This window comes from Molothrus aeneus, chromosome 28 (genome assembly GCF_037042795.1).
Source record: "Molothrus aeneus isolate 106 chromosome 28, BPBGC_Maene_1.0, whole genome shotgun sequence".
Taxonomy (NCBI): Eukaryota; Metazoa; Chordata; class Aves; order Passeriformes; family Icteridae; genus Molothrus; species Molothrus aeneus.
In genome coordinates, this window is record NC_089673.1 from 3,179,401 (window position 1) to 3,194,528 (window position 15,128).

Here is a 15,128-nt window from a genome sequence, read left to right on the forward strand (position 1 = left end):
AGCAAACTGAGCTGAATTTCGAGGCTCCAGGTTAAATACAGGCAGAATATTTTGACAAGTATATTGTACAGGTCAATGTTCTGCAACAATCACTGATTGATTCAACTCCTCCATCTGGAATACAAATGGTTGGAGAGCTGCCTGAGGCTGTAGGAATTCCCTCTCTTGCTGTGTGAGTGATACAAGCAATAGTCACCTCGGTTTTGGATCAGGAAAAAACATCATTTATACCCTTTGGTTTTCCTCTCTAGTGGATTGTGATGTGACTTTGCTGCAGTTTGCCAGAATCTCTTCTGAACTCCTTCCAGTGGGAATGCCAGCAGGATGTGCATTTCTTACCAGCAGCACCCATGATCTCATGGCCTAACTGGTGATGCCAGCACTGTATATTTCTTTTTCTTAAATGTCAGAAAATAGAAGACACAAAAATAATGTCTCTAAGGAGCTTGGAAGGAAAATAAAATATGTAATTCTAGAAATTACATCATTTTTGCAGGTACTGTAATGTGGATTGAATGTCCAGTGATGGGGCTAAGGATGCCTTTTTCAAACATGTTTATGTGAGCAAAGTACAGCACTTAGGTAACTGCTTTGTGTGCTTCTGGGGTTCACCAGGCTCTTAAAGTTTTATCAGCATCTCTTCAGTTCCACTGGTGGGGGATTTGTAGCTGGGAGAAGGTGGTGTGGCTAAAACCACAGGCACAGCAGTGACATGGGTGGAGGATGTTCTTTCTGATGGATGAAAACCAAAACAGTTGCAGCAAACTCTGAGCAATTTGTTTCACCTGGACTGTGCCTGCTGCTTCCTTAGGAGCTGAGGGAATTTGCCTTGGTGCTGCAGGCAGTGCAGGAACACAAATGTATGCAGTTTTTTCAGAGATGCATTTTATTTGTGCATAAATTGTAGCCCTAATGTGCCCTTGGAATTGAGAACAAAGATCTTAAGGATTTTTTATGCTATCTTCTCTGTTTTTAACTGACACCAGCTCCAGATGGCTGGCAGAATCTAGTGACACTTTATCTGTCTGTTCATCACCATCTTTATTATTATTTTTAAGGTTATTATTGTTATTGCTGTTGTTATTCCCCGAGTATCCCCTGGCTGGCTTCCAGCAGCCCATGCTGGGAGGGCCTGTGGGCTGTGTGTGGCACAATGGCTTCAAAAAACACCATTAGACTGGATTCATTTGCAGAAGCAGAACAGAAACTTTATTGTTAGGACACAATAGGGCACCAGCAGAAAACAGGCTTTGGTATCTCTGACCCAGTGAGCCAATGCTCGTGTACAAAGGCAGAGCAAATCTAAGGAAAGACATTCTTGGATACATTCTTGTGCTTTGGGGAAGTGAAAGGTTCTTTATCTCAGCATTAGCCAGTGTGAGGCTGCACTGGGTCCACGTGGAGATTTGGTATTTCTTTATGGGTATCTCCTGTCACGGGTAGAAATGGGTTTTCCATCATCATCTGTGCCAGAGCGACGTCTTGCACCGCTCCCAAATGCTGTTGTAGGGGGAATAAAAAAATTAAATAGGGAACAAAAAAGCCACTAAGGCACTGCCAACACCCTGAGGAGCTGAACCATGAGGTTGTGTTTGTTTGTTTCCTCACAAGATCTTTCACATATCAAAGGCAGAACTGCCTTTACATCTTATTTACTTTCCCTCCTGGTCCTCATCCAGAAAACCTTAGGAGTGCATGTCAGATATGGATTTGGAAGCATCTTGAATGTTATGTGAATCAGCAGAGGAATGAATCTTTGGGAGATCTGAGTATTTTAGAATCCCATGAGCAGTTCATGGAATCATTTTGGAAATCTACTGGTTTCAAAAATGCACATAAAATAAAGTATTATATTTTTGTCTCTACATGATACAGAACATGCTCATTGTAGGGAGAATGGAATCTGTGGGTAGTAAGAAGAAATCCGAGGCTAAAAGGTTTATTTAATCCTATCTTGCCTGTTCATTTCAGCCCCTCATTAAATGAAAATGTTTCTTACCGTCCTTGGGGTTCAGTCCTGACAACCTGTAGAAAAGAAATATTTGATTAATGACCATTTCTGACCTTGTCCCCTGAAACCATTGAACCATTTAGGAATTGGTGTGGATAGCCAGGATTTCACAGAGCTGCTCTCAATGGCTGGTTCTGAGGTGTGTTGTTACTGGAGGTGGTGTTAAGGTGCTTTCAGCTTTGAAATCCACCCCTATGTACTTGAAAGGGAATGGGAACAGTGGTCAGACCAGTTCCTTGTCCTGAGGTGTCTCCTTATACTGCTCCTGTCCTCAAAATGCCTCTTCTAGAAACTATGTAAGGAGCCGATTCCTCCTCAGAAATCAAAAGTAATTCCATGTATAGATCAGATATGAGAAATGAACATGAAAATGCAGATTTTACTGAAGTAAGCTGGAGTCTGTTCCAGGCTCTTTTCTTGCTGGGGATACTGGTGTGTGAGGATGAGTATTTATTTTCACCTCTGTGCACAAATTGAGACAACCAAGAGCTAAAGAAATACTGGGAGCAGGTTTTTATAGGTTGTCTCAGCCTGAAGGCTCTAATTCCAGTGCAACCAGAGGATTAAGTGAGACATATCTATGGGGCCTGGTGCCTTCTGTAATTCATCATGATCAAAACGGTGGCATTTATATTTTCAAATCCTCCACACCACCGATGTGCAGACTGAGCTTGAGTTCTGGCAGTACCAGGGACTTTGCCAGGGCTCCAAAGGCTGCGTGTGCAGGGAGCGTGACCGAGCACTCCAGAGTCAGCCTGGCAGCCCCAGCTCCGGCTGCACAGCGCGTGTTGTTACCCTTATCTGCTCATCAGGACCGGGACAGAGTGACATACTGTGCGTCCTGGCCCTCCAGCAGATGGCGGTACGTGGCGATCTCCTGCTCCAGGCGACTCTTGATGTCCATGAGCATTTTGTACTCCTGGTTCTGGCGCTCCATGTCGCAGCGCAGCTCGCTCAGCTGCTCCTCCACGCTGGTGATGAGCGCCTGGATCTGAGCCAGCTGCGCGCAGTATCGGCCTTCCGTGTCCCGCAGGTTGGCCTCCAGCCCGGCTTTCTAAAGTGCAGCAATGGCAGAACAGGTTAGAAGGAAGTTTGTCCCACGGAGGGGCAGTCGAGGAGAGGGAGGAAGGGGACAGTGTGAGGCAGTGCCTCCTGGTGTCAGGGCAGCTCCGTACCATGCTGAGCTGCGACTGGAGCTCGATCTCCAGGCTCTGCAGGTTGCGGCGCAGTTCCGTGATCTCTGACTTGCTGGTCTGTATCTGCTGGGTGTGGGTGGCAACTTCACGGTTCAGCTCCTCAGTCTGAAAGGAAAAATAATGTAAAATCTCATATAAATGTATTAAAAAAATCAATCATTTTGAGAAAGGGAGGTAGGGACCTGCCAGGGCAGTAATGCTGAGGCAGTGCACTGCTGTGCTGTTTATTGGTGTGACCATACCTGAGTGAAGAACCAGGCCTCAGCGTCCTTGCGGTTCTTCTCAGCCAGAGCTTCATACTGCTCCCTCATCTCAGCAAGAACTCTGGTCAGGTCAATGCCAGGAGCTGCATCCATCTCCACATTGACTGTTCCACTCAGCTGGTTCGAGTACTCTTTCATTTCCTGCATGGGCAGCAGACAGAGGGCACAAAAAGATCAGGCTCTCTCCTCTCACACTGCTCCTGCCCCCAGCAATCCCTGCTGTGATAAACAGTACCTGTGCTATCAAGTACCACAGATGGAACACACATAAAACATTTATCACATTTTCTTTCTCATTGCAGCAGCTTCTCTGTCTCTGTGTACTCACACAGGACACACGTATCTACATGTAATTTACATGTATGTTTCATTTACAAGAGAAAAATTCCAAAGGGGAGTGATCTCCCTGCATTTCCAGGACTCTCACCTCTTCATGGTTCTTCTTCAGATAAGCCAGCTCCTCTTTCAGTGTCTCAATCTGCATCTCCAGGTCAGCTCTGGACAGGGTCAGCTCGTCCAGGACCCGGCGCAGGCCGTTGATGTCGGACTCCACGCTCTGGCGCAGGAACAGCTCGTTCTCATACCTGCAGTTCAGAAAAGAAACAAGCACTGGAACATGTCCGAGTTTGTATTCAGTAGAGCTATAAAATGATCACATATGGGAGGAACAGTGGACTGTAGATGAAAACAGATTTAGAAGTGTGAAAGCAATAAAGACATTTTTTCCCAATATCCAGCTATGGCATAAGGAAGCACAGACAATGCCGTATGATTTTGTTCCTGAGGAGGACATGACATTTCACCTTGCAGAACCTAATACTGATTATCAGCATCATTAGAAACATTGTCACATAGGACAGAGGTTTTGCAGTGTCCTCCCAGATTTGCGTAGGAAAGCACAGGTGGGGCAGGGCTGCCTGGGATACAGGAGAGAAAATAGAAACCTGCAGGTGCATTGCTGCAGGGAAGGCAGCTGCACATGGACCTTTACCATCTGATGTACTGCTGAGCCTGAGAGCTGGAAAAACCCCAGCTTACTCTAAATTTCACACTCCAGCAGAGAAATGTTGAAGCCCCACAGCAATCTTTTCCTGCCATTTTCCTTCTAAGTGAAAATCCCACCTATTCCTGCCTTCTTTCCCCTGTGATTCAGGCTACTAAGAATATTTGAGTATCACAAAAAAATGAAGACATGGGCTGTAACTGATCATGCAAACAGCTCAGTGATCTGAATGCTGTGTTCTGTCAGGCTTATACTCTGAATTGATCCTTCATCAATGGATTCTGCTTGCCAGGATGTTTTGTATCTGAAGTTACTAAAGAAAAAACTGCTTTGAGAGAGTGAAGACAAGTAGAGTGAAGACAAATGAGCTCCAGGTGAACTTACTTCAGTCTGAAGTCATCAGCAGCCAGTCTGGCATTGTCAATCTCCAAAATGACCCGGGAATTATCAATGGTAGCAGCAAGGATCTGCAATTAAGAAACATGGAGAAAAGTTGCTGTGAATAATGGTAAAATATCTGGTCCACATTCCATGAGCAAACCAGAGGGCTGTGATACTCTGTGCAACACAGATTAGAACCATAACAGGGAAATGTGTTTGTACAACACCTGATCTTATCTGTAGCCAGGTGAATTATCTTTCCAGCCTTTGAGGCCTACCTGTCACATTCTTTACTATTTGATTCCTGAAAAAATGTATTGATAATTCTAAACACATTTTGCTAACTTTTACTGTAATCATTTTAATTTCAACAAACATCACATTGTCAGGATAAGATATTTGGTGTTTAAATTGAGAAGAGGCTACTCTATTCTGCTAGAATGCTCAGGACCTCAATGTATCTACTTCTTTTGTAATTATTTTAAAGACATGGAACATGCAGTTCCATAATTCTCTTACCTTCTGATAACTCATCTACATATGAATGTCATACCTTGTCTCGGAGATCTTCAATTATCTTGTAATAGTTGCTGTAGTCACGGGCAGGGCTGGTGGGAGCTTGTTTCTGATACCAGTCTCGAATTTTCACTTCTAAATCAGAATTGGCCTCTTCCAGGGCTCGTACTTTGTCCAGGTACGAAGCCAGCCGGTCATTCAGGTTCTGCATGGTTATCTTCTCATTGCCAGACAGGAGGCCATCGCCGCCACCAAAGCCACCACCAAGGTCAAATCCTCCACCAAAGCCAGCGCCGCCTCCAAAGCCGGAGCCCCCTCCAAAACCACAGGCTGCCCCCCCTCCAAAGCCTCCTCCATAGCCTCCCCCAAAGCCGTAGCCTCCTCCTGAAGAGGAGACGTACCTGGCTGAGGAGATGGAGACGCCGCGGCCGCCGGAGCCGCCGTGGATGCTCGGGGCCCGGCAGGCGCCCCCAGCACGCACCGAGGACAGGCGGCAGCTGCTGCCCCCAGCACCACCAAAGCCACCCCCGTAGGTGGAGGAAGAGCTCATGTAGGAAGTGGCCATGGCTGAAGAAAGAGAAAGAGCAAAGGTCAGTTCTGCAGCCTTGCAAGAGAAGACAGCTTGTGCCTTCGCTGCCCTGGTGCCTCTTTTATATCCTCATGATTGGGTGTTGGGAGACAAACCCCACTGCAGCCCTCCCTCCAAAATTCCTCCTCCCTAGAGGTGAGGCCAACTGTGATGACATTCCTGACAAGCAGTGCTGGCAGCACATCGCAGGGGCTTGGGCTTGGGGTTTCTTTTTTTAATTAAACAAAAGGCATGAATCAGATGATGTTTTTTCTTCAGGCTATAGTTCTGAAACTTGGAGTTTACTTCTCTGACATTTAAGAATGGAAAAACAAAGTGAGTTCAGCCCCACCCACTTGCCTATTTACAATGCTCACCATGGCTACCTTCAGAAAATCAACTTTTTCTTAAAATGAGGCTTAAGCAAAATTCTCCTTTCATTGAAAAATGTACAATCGTCTCTTCATCTCACTGTTATTCCTTCTTTTCTATCTGCATCTTTTTCCCTTTAAAATTTCGGAATTGAATTAGAAATGTTCTTATTCTTGATTTTTTCTTGGAACTAATATTTGGATTTTGGAGTCTGAATTTTTATTACAAAAAGCATCTATTCAAGGCACTGTGTGAGGAACAATCATCATCCATCAGTGTGCAAGGGAGAGTGGAAACAGTAAATTTATTAATCACTTTGAAATAAACCAGAAAGGTAACACAGATTGAAACAACTCAGTTAAAAGAGTAAATGTGGGAGGACTAAGATCCTGTTACTTTGGAAAATGTAAAGAGAAAGGGTTTAAGATAACACAGTTCTGATAGCAATACCTGTGTTTAATGCCAGTGTGCACGAGGAAATGGAATAGCATTGAAAATAAGGCTTGAGAAACACTCAGAAGAGGCACTTTAACCCTTCATTTAAAGCAGGAGTCTGAAACAGAAATACATTACTGAGCTAATGAATTGCCAGTGAAATTCAGGAATTCAGTCCTGCAGCCCTGCAGGGAAGGCAGATTTGGGCAGAGTGTGAGGAAGCAGGAGCTGCCCCTGTGCCCTGCTGGGGTCAGGCTGTGGGCAGTGTGGAGTTTGCAGGGCACCCAGTTCTCTGCACAGCACAGAGACCTCAAATAAAGCTTAAAGAAGAAAATGTATACCTTTGCTAAAAACATCATAAGAAGAGCATTGTTTTTAGCAGGCAGTACAGAAACTGAGCTTAGAACTCAGGATGGGGATTTTGGATAAGCCAAGGCTCACAGGAGTTGTTGGAATAAACCAAGGGAGTTTCTGACATTTCCAGCTGAGATGTTAATGCAGGCACAGGGAATACACAGAATTTTCACTCGGAGATGCACACTTAGGAGGGAAGAAATGGCAGAGTCCACCTGTGATGTGCCCCCACAGGCTGGCTCAGGGCACGGCCACTCGTTCCAGGCTGAGCAGAGCACAGGGGTGGGTGTTCACCGCTCTGGAAACATGTTTCAAACGGAACCTGGCCCGTTGCCACAGCCCTTCAGTTTTGCTGCTGGGCAGATTAATGGTCTGTGTACCTTGCCAGATCCCTGTGTCTCCAAGGGTTGGTGGCTCATGAAACAAGTTCAGTCAAGCCCTCCCGAAGATAAAAAATTGTCCTTAAGACTCCTATAATCAATGCCCTGAAGTGTGTGCACTGCCAGGGGCTGTTCAACCGAGAGAGCCCACAATAAGCAAATCATATTCTATTAAAAAGACCCAAGCAACAAAACACTGCCAAATTTAGTAGGAAACTTTGGGGACTTTTCATTGAGTCTTCTTTCACTCAGGTGTGATAACTCCTTTGGAAGGTCAATGGTGAAACACACTTTGCTGCTTTCTAACATGCCCCAGGTGTCATGCTGGATCAGTATCAGATGAATGCTTACAAAAATCAGGTAGCAGATAAAAGCTGTTCCCTTCTGTTGAATATTTGCCATTGGGAAACAAAATAAATCAAGCAGTCAGTACAGATCATGCCCCATAACATAATTTAGGCAACAATTTCTACAGCATTTTCTCCTTACAGGCTGTACGGGGAAATAGAAGCCAATCACTTGCTGAAATTAAAAAAAAAGAATAAAAAAAAAGAAAGGCTCTTTCAAGCTTATGCCCTTATTCTGGTCTCACTACCTTTGCTCAGAGATTCCTTATCCAATGTCTTGACACATGGACTCATCCTTTGCACAGTCTCAGAATTGTACCTGTGGTACCTGAACTCCTTGGTTTGTCATCTTCCACAGGGATTTCCTGGAAGACATTCCCTGACATGTCTGTGCTGCACAAACTCTTTTGTTGCCTCTGCTGTGGGATTAATGGGGCTGACACACTCCAGCCCCTCCTCTCAGGACAGCAAGTTCCAGTCAAGCAGCAGCTTGTTTGTCATCTCAGTGATCACTCTATGAGTGATAAAACCATCACTCAGAGGAGACATGACATGCCTTCAGAAAACACTTTTTTTCCCTCAACTAGACGCTAAAATTATAGTGCCTGAGTGATTTATATCTAACATTTTACCAGAAATCCTTCACTGCCTTAGAGATAGAGGAAAAAAATTAATAGAATTATAAAATAAAATTAGAACTAAGCCATAGAAACAAGAATTTAGGATTTTTATAGCTTGCATTCTTGGAGCATGAGAATTTCTTGTCAGACTTGCACATTTGCAGCTGGACAATACCAGAAATCTGCAACAGTGAGCTCCCACCCTGACTGGTTTTGTCACAAGAAATTGCTCTCAGGGAATGGGACTTGTTAAGATTAAAAAACAAACCTGAAGCTGTTTGTTCTTTCATATAGGGAGGTTTCCAGGTCTCGGTGTTGTAGGGAATAAGTTTGGTACAAGCCATGTATTAATGTGTCTGCACTCAGCAACTGCCTGTACTGAATGCACGAGTTCTGCTTCTCCTGGCTCTTCCAGAAGTGAACCCCACAAAAATGGGTGAACTTCTGAAGGATCCCTGGACCCCATGTGCCTCTTGGGCCATTGTTCCCTTTGATTCTGCCCATCTTTCCCCCTCTTCTCCCCATCTTGTCCCTTTCTCTGTGTATTTTTGATTGTTCTTCTCTCCTGTCACCGTTTTCCTGTGTCAAAGTGAAGCCACTGCTAAATGCCACCATGCTTCATTCCAGAGGCTGAGCTGGGATTGTCGGTGTCAGTAGTGACAGATAATGTTGACAGGTCACCTGAGTCACTGCTCAACCAAACCCAAGCGCCAGCACCTTTGGATTGAGGAGGATTGCCCCACCTTGAGAGAGGAGGTCCAGAGCTTGGGTGCTCTGAGCCATGCGTACACTCCATTAATCTGCTGTGAACAAGGGATCATGGACGTTCCTCAGGACCAAGAAGAGAAGTGCTGAAAGATTTTATGATGTCTCCCTGAATTACAGACTGCAAACTGATCCACTCTGGGGGAGAGCAGTGTTGGGACACTTTCAGTCTGGGTATATCCCTGTTTTCAATCCCCCCAGCTGTGGAGCAAACTGTGCCTCTGGTAACAGCAGGAGCTGGGAAGGGGCTGGTTGGGCTGGAGCCGTGGTTTGCTTTTAGCACAATCCCTGAAGTTTCCTTGGCTGTCAGTTTGGTAGCAAATAAAATCAGTGATTTCTGGGTGTTGGAACTAATAGTGATTGCACTTGGAATTTCAGCTAGGATAATATCCTTTCAATGGCATGGGAAGTAAGTAGGCTGAAATTGGTGCTAATGCTTTGTAAGCCCTGTGTGAACAGAGAATGTAAGTGAAGAATTCTCCCAACTGCAGCTCACCCCATGTGCTCCTGCAGGAATTATCTACGAGCCAATATTTTACTTTGTATTTTACTCTATGAAACATCTCCCAGCTCCTGTTGCTCTCCAGAACCACTTCCCATACCACTGCCCCTGCTCTGCAGAGTGCACAGCATCACAGTGAGAAACCCAGGTCACTCTTGTGTCCCCCTCCAAGGGCTGGGGATGCCACTGCCTCTGTATTCCAAGCTTCTGCCAGCAAGAGGAGCCAGCAGAATCAGGATGGAGCCCGAGCTCCCCGCACTGTGAGCACTCTCAGGGAGGCTGGCTGGCTAATTCCTGCCTGAGTAAAGCCAAACTCCAGTGAAATATCACAATAACTCCAAAGAAGCAAAGATTGCAAGAATATCATCTTTATTTGAGTAGATGCAGCAATTCAATACATGCAAAACCTAGAAATAATTGCAAAGCTGACCCAATATGCATCTTAATCATCGCTAAGTGAATGAATCTGCCTAAACTTTGTGTGGCCAAGAACCTTCTGTGCTTCAAGAGTCATTTCCAGCAGTTCAGAGTAATTTCTCCATCTCAATCCACATGTGTTGTCTGCTTTTTCTCAGTTTGCAGATGACCTTTGAAAGACCTTCAGTGCTTGTCTCTTTTGTCTGCAGTAACATGGAGAGAAAGAACAGCAATAATTTAAGCCCAGCTCACACAGACCACTCTGTGGTGGGCGCTGAGCTTGGCTGGGGCCTCATCTGTCATTCCCTTCTCTCAGAATTTTCCTCTCCATCACCTGGATTTGACTCATCCCTTTTATGACACTGCTGACCTCTAACAGCTCAAGGCAGGTTTTACTGGCATGTTCCTGCAATTCCCCCGAGCTGGCCAAGCTTCAATTCCCGTGTCCTTTTATCTGGGGAAATGATTAAGTGTTTTGTGCTTTGCTTCAGCAGAGTCTGAGATGTTTTTCTGATGTCTGACATATTTTAATTGCTGAAATTTGTTCCAATCTAACCAGAGACATAATTTTTTTTTCTGACAAATTATGTAGACCCCAGTCTCTAGAACAGACACAACTACCAGTTATGTGGCTTTAGAAAATAAAACTTCTTCTGAAAGAAAGGAATTCTTACCAGCAGTTCCCGAAAGGGAGCCAAACATCCTGTGGAACAAAGAGAACAATTGGAAGGAGAGTTAATACATCAAATTCTGCATGAGATGAGAATTGATGAAAGCAAATTATCTATCAGGTACATTTTGTGCAGTCAGGAAAGAGATGCTCATCTCCCTGCCCTCCTTCTCAGCAAAGGACAGGGAATTGTGGTAGGAAATACATTTTTAAACTGCACTGGGAAAAGACATTATGGAAAAGAAGTAACAGAGCAAACCAAAACCTTTCAACCCCTGCCTCATTTTTTTCCTCCTTGAGGCTGTGTGAGATGAGATTGAGCTGTGGTGCCGTGTGGGAGTCACTCAGTGACTGCCTTCACTTCTCTTCCCAGTATTTCCTCCCACACTGATTCCTATTGGGTAAGAGTTCTCTACCTGGTAATAGGGAGTTTATGGGAATTTGGTATTAATTTTTATATTTTGTAAAACATTATTAACTGCACTTTTCCTGACTGTGATGCAGCTGATCACTTCAACTGTTAGTTGCAATAATCTACTGTGCTGCTTGTCAGTTCCCCTTCCTGTTTAGAAACTATTTGGGGTCTCACTTCATGTAAATGAAAACTGTAACATTTCTAGCTCCAGAAAAATTAGTTTGTTAAAAAGTGTAGAACCCCAGGAGTACTGTGGCAAATGAGCACCATGACATGACATGGTCAGACTGAGCAAAAGGTTCTTACTGGGACTCCTGGCCTTCCAGGAGCTGTCGGTACGTAGCGATCTCTTGCTCCAGCCGAGTCTTGATATCCATGAGGATCTTGTACTCGGTGTTCTGGCGCTCCATGTCAGCTCTGAGCTCAGCCAGCTGTGCCTCGATGCTGCCAACCAGCCCCTGGATCTGTGCCAGCTGTGCCCCATAACGCGCTTCTGTGTCGGCCAAGGTGCCCTCCAGCGCCGCTTTCTGTCAGGGCAAACCACAGGCAGGAGAGGTTGCTGCCAGTGCAGGACTTGGTGTGGGGAGGGAAATATGGGCCCTTTTCAGTGGGGGGTTGTCAGGCAGTGCCAGTTCTGACGTACCATGCTGAGCTGGGACTGCAGCTCGATCTCCAGCCCCTGCAGGGTGCGTCTCAGGTCAGTGACCTCAGACTTGCTGCTCTGTAGTTGTTCGGTGTTAACGGCGACCTCACGGTTCAGCTCTTCAGTCTGAGACAGGGAAAACACTAGGTGAGAAATGTGGGGGGCATAAAGCTGTCACAGCATTTTTCTGTGTGTTTTAACAGTTGTTTCTTTCATGGATTTTTTTGGTTGGTGTTTGTACAATATGGAGGGGTTTTACCTTGCTGTGGAACCAGGCCTCAGCATCCTTCCTGTTCTTCTCAGCCATCTGTTCATACTGGTCCCTCATATCTGCCAGGATCTTGGACAGGTCAATGCCTGGAGCAGAGTCCAGCTCAACGCTGACTTGACCGGCTACTTGTCCTCTCAGGGCACTGAGCTCCTGTGGGGAATGGCAGAGGAGACAAAAGAGGGCACAATTGTAAACTGAAAACATTATGAACCTTCTGTCGTTTCTTCAAGGGCTAAGGCTTGAGATACTGGCGGGAGGGATCCCAGTCTACACAGGAATCTTTCCCTCACTGAGCCCAAGGCAATCCTGAGGGACTCCACATCTCCACAGGCTGTTTTTCTAGTGCCACTTTCAAACGTGTTTCTTGGGGTTTACCTCCTCGTGGTTTTTCTTTAGGTAGGCCAGTTCCTCCTTTAATCCCTCAATCTGCAGCTCCAGGTCGGCTCTGGACAGGGTCAGCTCATCCAGGACCCGGCGCAGGCCGTTGATGTCGGCCTCCACGCCCATGCGCAGACCTTGCTCAGTCTCAAACCTTAAAAAAGCAAAGCAAACCCATCCAGGTTCACTGATCACCCAGCCCACAAGAAACACAGTATGAATGTATCTGGGTTTGTAGGATTTATGGTGTAGCAAATGTCATCAAGCATTAAACCTTTCTCCACATATTCCACATTATGCAAAATTTTTAGTTGTGCTTTTAGCAAAGACATGAAGGTTGAACTGCATGCACAGGATCAAACCAATATTCATATAGGGGTTTTAGGGGCATTCCATTCCAGTTTCACTGCCCTTTGGCTCAACAAGGATTTTTGCCTACTCATGAAATCTTTTCCCTCTCAGAAATTACTCACTTAGTTTTGAAGTCATCAGCAGCCAGCCTGGCATTGTCAATCTGCAGCACAATCCTGGCGTTATCAATGGTGGCATCAAGGATCTGCAAACAATGAGAGCTCATTACTGAGGCTGAAACAACTGTTATCAGCTTCCCTGCTGTGCAGATAAGAGTGAAGAGTCTATTTCACCTGTAGCTACAGCAAATAGAGATGTAGGGAAGGATCCATGATCTACAGCAAACATGTCACACAGATTTATCACATACTTCTGCTAGGATTCTGTTTTGGACACATCCTCATGTCCAGTGTATGAAGTGAAAGCCAATTTAGGTAGAAGTTCCACAGTGAGACAAAAATACATGGTGGCTGAGGGGGAGAGGACTTTGAGAGACCATCTTTGATCACATTTTTATTTCCTAGAATACCAGGATGGTGTTTATTGATTATTTTAATGCATCATGAAAGCCTCTGAAGGAAATTTTATTGAAAGGAATCTCTGTTCAGTTTTACCTGGAAAGCATGTATTCTATGCCTGCTGCTTCAAAACCTCAAAAGTTCATCCACAAGCCAGCTGTATGGTTTCCCACCCCTAACTATGGAGAGCAAAACAAAGGAGGAAGACTATACTAACAGGAGGAAATCCCATTGCCAGTTCTGCCATCAGCAGAGCTCAGATTTTAAATCAGGAGTGAATGTGGATGGGTTGAAGCAAGGAGAAGCAACCTGCATGGGAGCGGTCATGAACTCCAGGCTGAACTCAGAAAACTAAACCTCAAGTTTTCTTTCTTTTATTTACATAGTTAATCAGCTACTCCCTGTGTTATGCAGGGTGTGTATCACCTCAGCAATCTGTTATCAGGTACCCATAGGCTCTTGGGGCAAATCCTGCATTTATATATGGGATTGATTACTTCATGTCTGCAGTTTCCTTTTTTCCTATGCCAGATCTTTCAGCTCACTTAATTCCAAGGTTGAGTATGGGAAATGTGAAAAGTAAATTACTCTGAAGCCGTTTTTATTTTCATTGTTAAAGCAGTGTGTCTGGGCCTCTGAGGGTTTTCAAGCTCTATGGCAGGTGAGAGGTTGCAGAGACAGGCAGGTAGCTATCACAGCTTGGCTCTCATTATATATCAGTTTCTATATGGTCATACATACATTAACTGGTTATATGTGTGTGCATGACCAGCATGTGTATAAACATATGCTTTGTTAAAAGCCAACATTATCAGACTTCAGTACTTGGGCATACCCCACTGACTGGTTTGTACCTCCTCTTGGCTAGCATTTCAAAAAGTAGATAATTCCATATTGACATTGATTTTAACCCCCCCACCCAGTCCTTGCATTTACATCTCACCTCCCTCTCCCTCCCCTGCAATGCTTTCTAGGGGTTCCCTAAGGGTATTTTTGGCTTTTCATGCTTCCTTTGTAAGTGGAAATCTAAGATGACTTTTGATAAATATTAACACCTACCTTGTCTCGGAGGTCCTCAATAGTCTTGAAATAAGGACTGTAGTCCCGAGCTGGGCTTGGTCCTTGTTTTTGGTACCAGTTTCGGATTTTGGTTTCGAGGTCAGAGTTTGCCTCCTCGAGCGCTCGCACTTTCTCCAGGTAGGAGGCCAGGCGATCGTTCAGGCTTTGCATGGTCGCCTTTTCATTTCCCGACAGGAGCCCATCACCCCCATAGCTAAAGCTGCTGCTGAAGCTCCCTCCGCCATAGCCACCCCCCAGGCTGCTTCCCAGGCCAGAGGAGACAAACCTGGCCGAGGACACGGACACACCTCTGCCACCAGATCCCCCGTGGATGCTGGGGGCCCTGAAGCTGCCACCGAAGCGGAGGGAGGAGGCGCCGGGTCCCCCCACCACGGAGGAGCTGGTTTGCCTGAAGCTGTAACTGGCCATGGCGAGGAAGAGCAAGGACCCGACCTAAGCTGCACCTCAGCGATTCGCGATCCCGAAGCAGGAGAGTGCCCCGCTCCCCCACCGCACCGCTTTTATGCCGGTGACAATGGGAGTTGTCTGCAGAATGTGTTATCTGAGACCCATGGAATTTATCAGCCCTAAGCCTTCTGCCAACACGGCGGTTCCCCTTATTGGTCAGTGGCTGTGGAGTGGGCTGTTTCCTCCCCCAGTACCTCCACACGCGGGAGGGATCCCCTCCCCCGG

General features: G+C 45.7%; 2 protein-coding genes and 1 long non-coding RNA gene across 3 annotated transcripts in view; 1 reads left to right on the forward strand and 2 right to left on the reverse strand.

Annotated features, from left to right (window-relative positions):
* The window catches only part of LOC136567229 (uncharacterized), a 55,636-nt gene that overhangs the window by 33,799 nt on the left and 6,709 nt on the right, over positions 1-15,128 (forward strand). The gene's annotated exons all lie outside the window — the stretch shown is intronic.
* LOC136567220 (keratin, type I cytoskeletal 15-like) lies at positions 1,183-5,959 on the reverse strand. The gene is made up of 8 exons (XM_066566728.1): positions 5,408-5,959; positions 4,858-4,940; positions 3,898-4,054; positions 3,450-3,611; positions 3,187-3,312; positions 2,845-3,065; positions 2,000-2,025; positions 1,183-1,500 (listed from the first exon to the last, which is right to left on the reverse strand). The coding sequence occupies exons 1-8, from the start codon at positions 5,933-5,935 to the stop codon at positions 1,418-1,420; spliced, it is 1,386 nt and encodes a 461-aa protein (XP_066422825.1). The 5' UTR covers positions 5,936-5,959; the 3' UTR covers positions 1,183-1,417.
* LOC136567222 (keratin, type I cytoskeletal 19) lies at positions 10,074-14,864 on the reverse strand. Its single transcript, XM_066566736.1, has 8 exons — positions 14,436-14,864; positions 12,981-13,063; positions 12,505-12,661; positions 12,118-12,279; positions 11,859-11,984; positions 11,522-11,742; positions 10,805-10,833; positions 10,074-10,333 (listed from the first exon to the last, which is right to left on the reverse strand). The coding sequence occupies exons 1-8, from the start codon at positions 14,862-14,864 to the stop codon at positions 10,314-10,316; spliced, it is 1,227 nt and encodes a 408-aa protein (XP_066422833.1). The 3' UTR covers positions 10,074-10,313.

Coding starts and splice junctions, on each gene's coding strand:
- LOC136567220 (XM_066566728.1), bottom strand. CDS start 5,935: ATGGCCACTTCCTACATGAGCTCTTCCTCCACCTACGGGGGTGGCTTT. Junction 4,055..4,857: donor GCTGATGACTTCAGACTGAA/GTAAGTTCACCT, acceptor TCTGAACTGCAG/GTATGAGAACGAGCTGTTCC. Junction 3,612..3,897: donor TGAAGAAGAACCATGAAGAG/GTGAGAGTCCTG, acceptor CTGCCCATGCAG/GAAATGAAAGAGTACTCGAA.
- LOC136567222 (XM_066566736.1), bottom strand. CDS start 14,864: ATGGCCAGTTACAGCTTCAGGCAAACCAGCTCCTCCGTGGTGGGGGGA. Junction 12,662..12,980: donor GCTGATGACTTCAAAACTAA/GTGAGTAATTTC, acceptor TGCTTTTTTAAG/GTTTGAGACTGAGCAAGGTC. Junction 10,834..11,521: donor CTGGAAGGCCAGGAGTCCCA/GTAAGAACCTTT, acceptor TTTGTTCCACAG/GATGTTTGGCTCCCTTTCGG.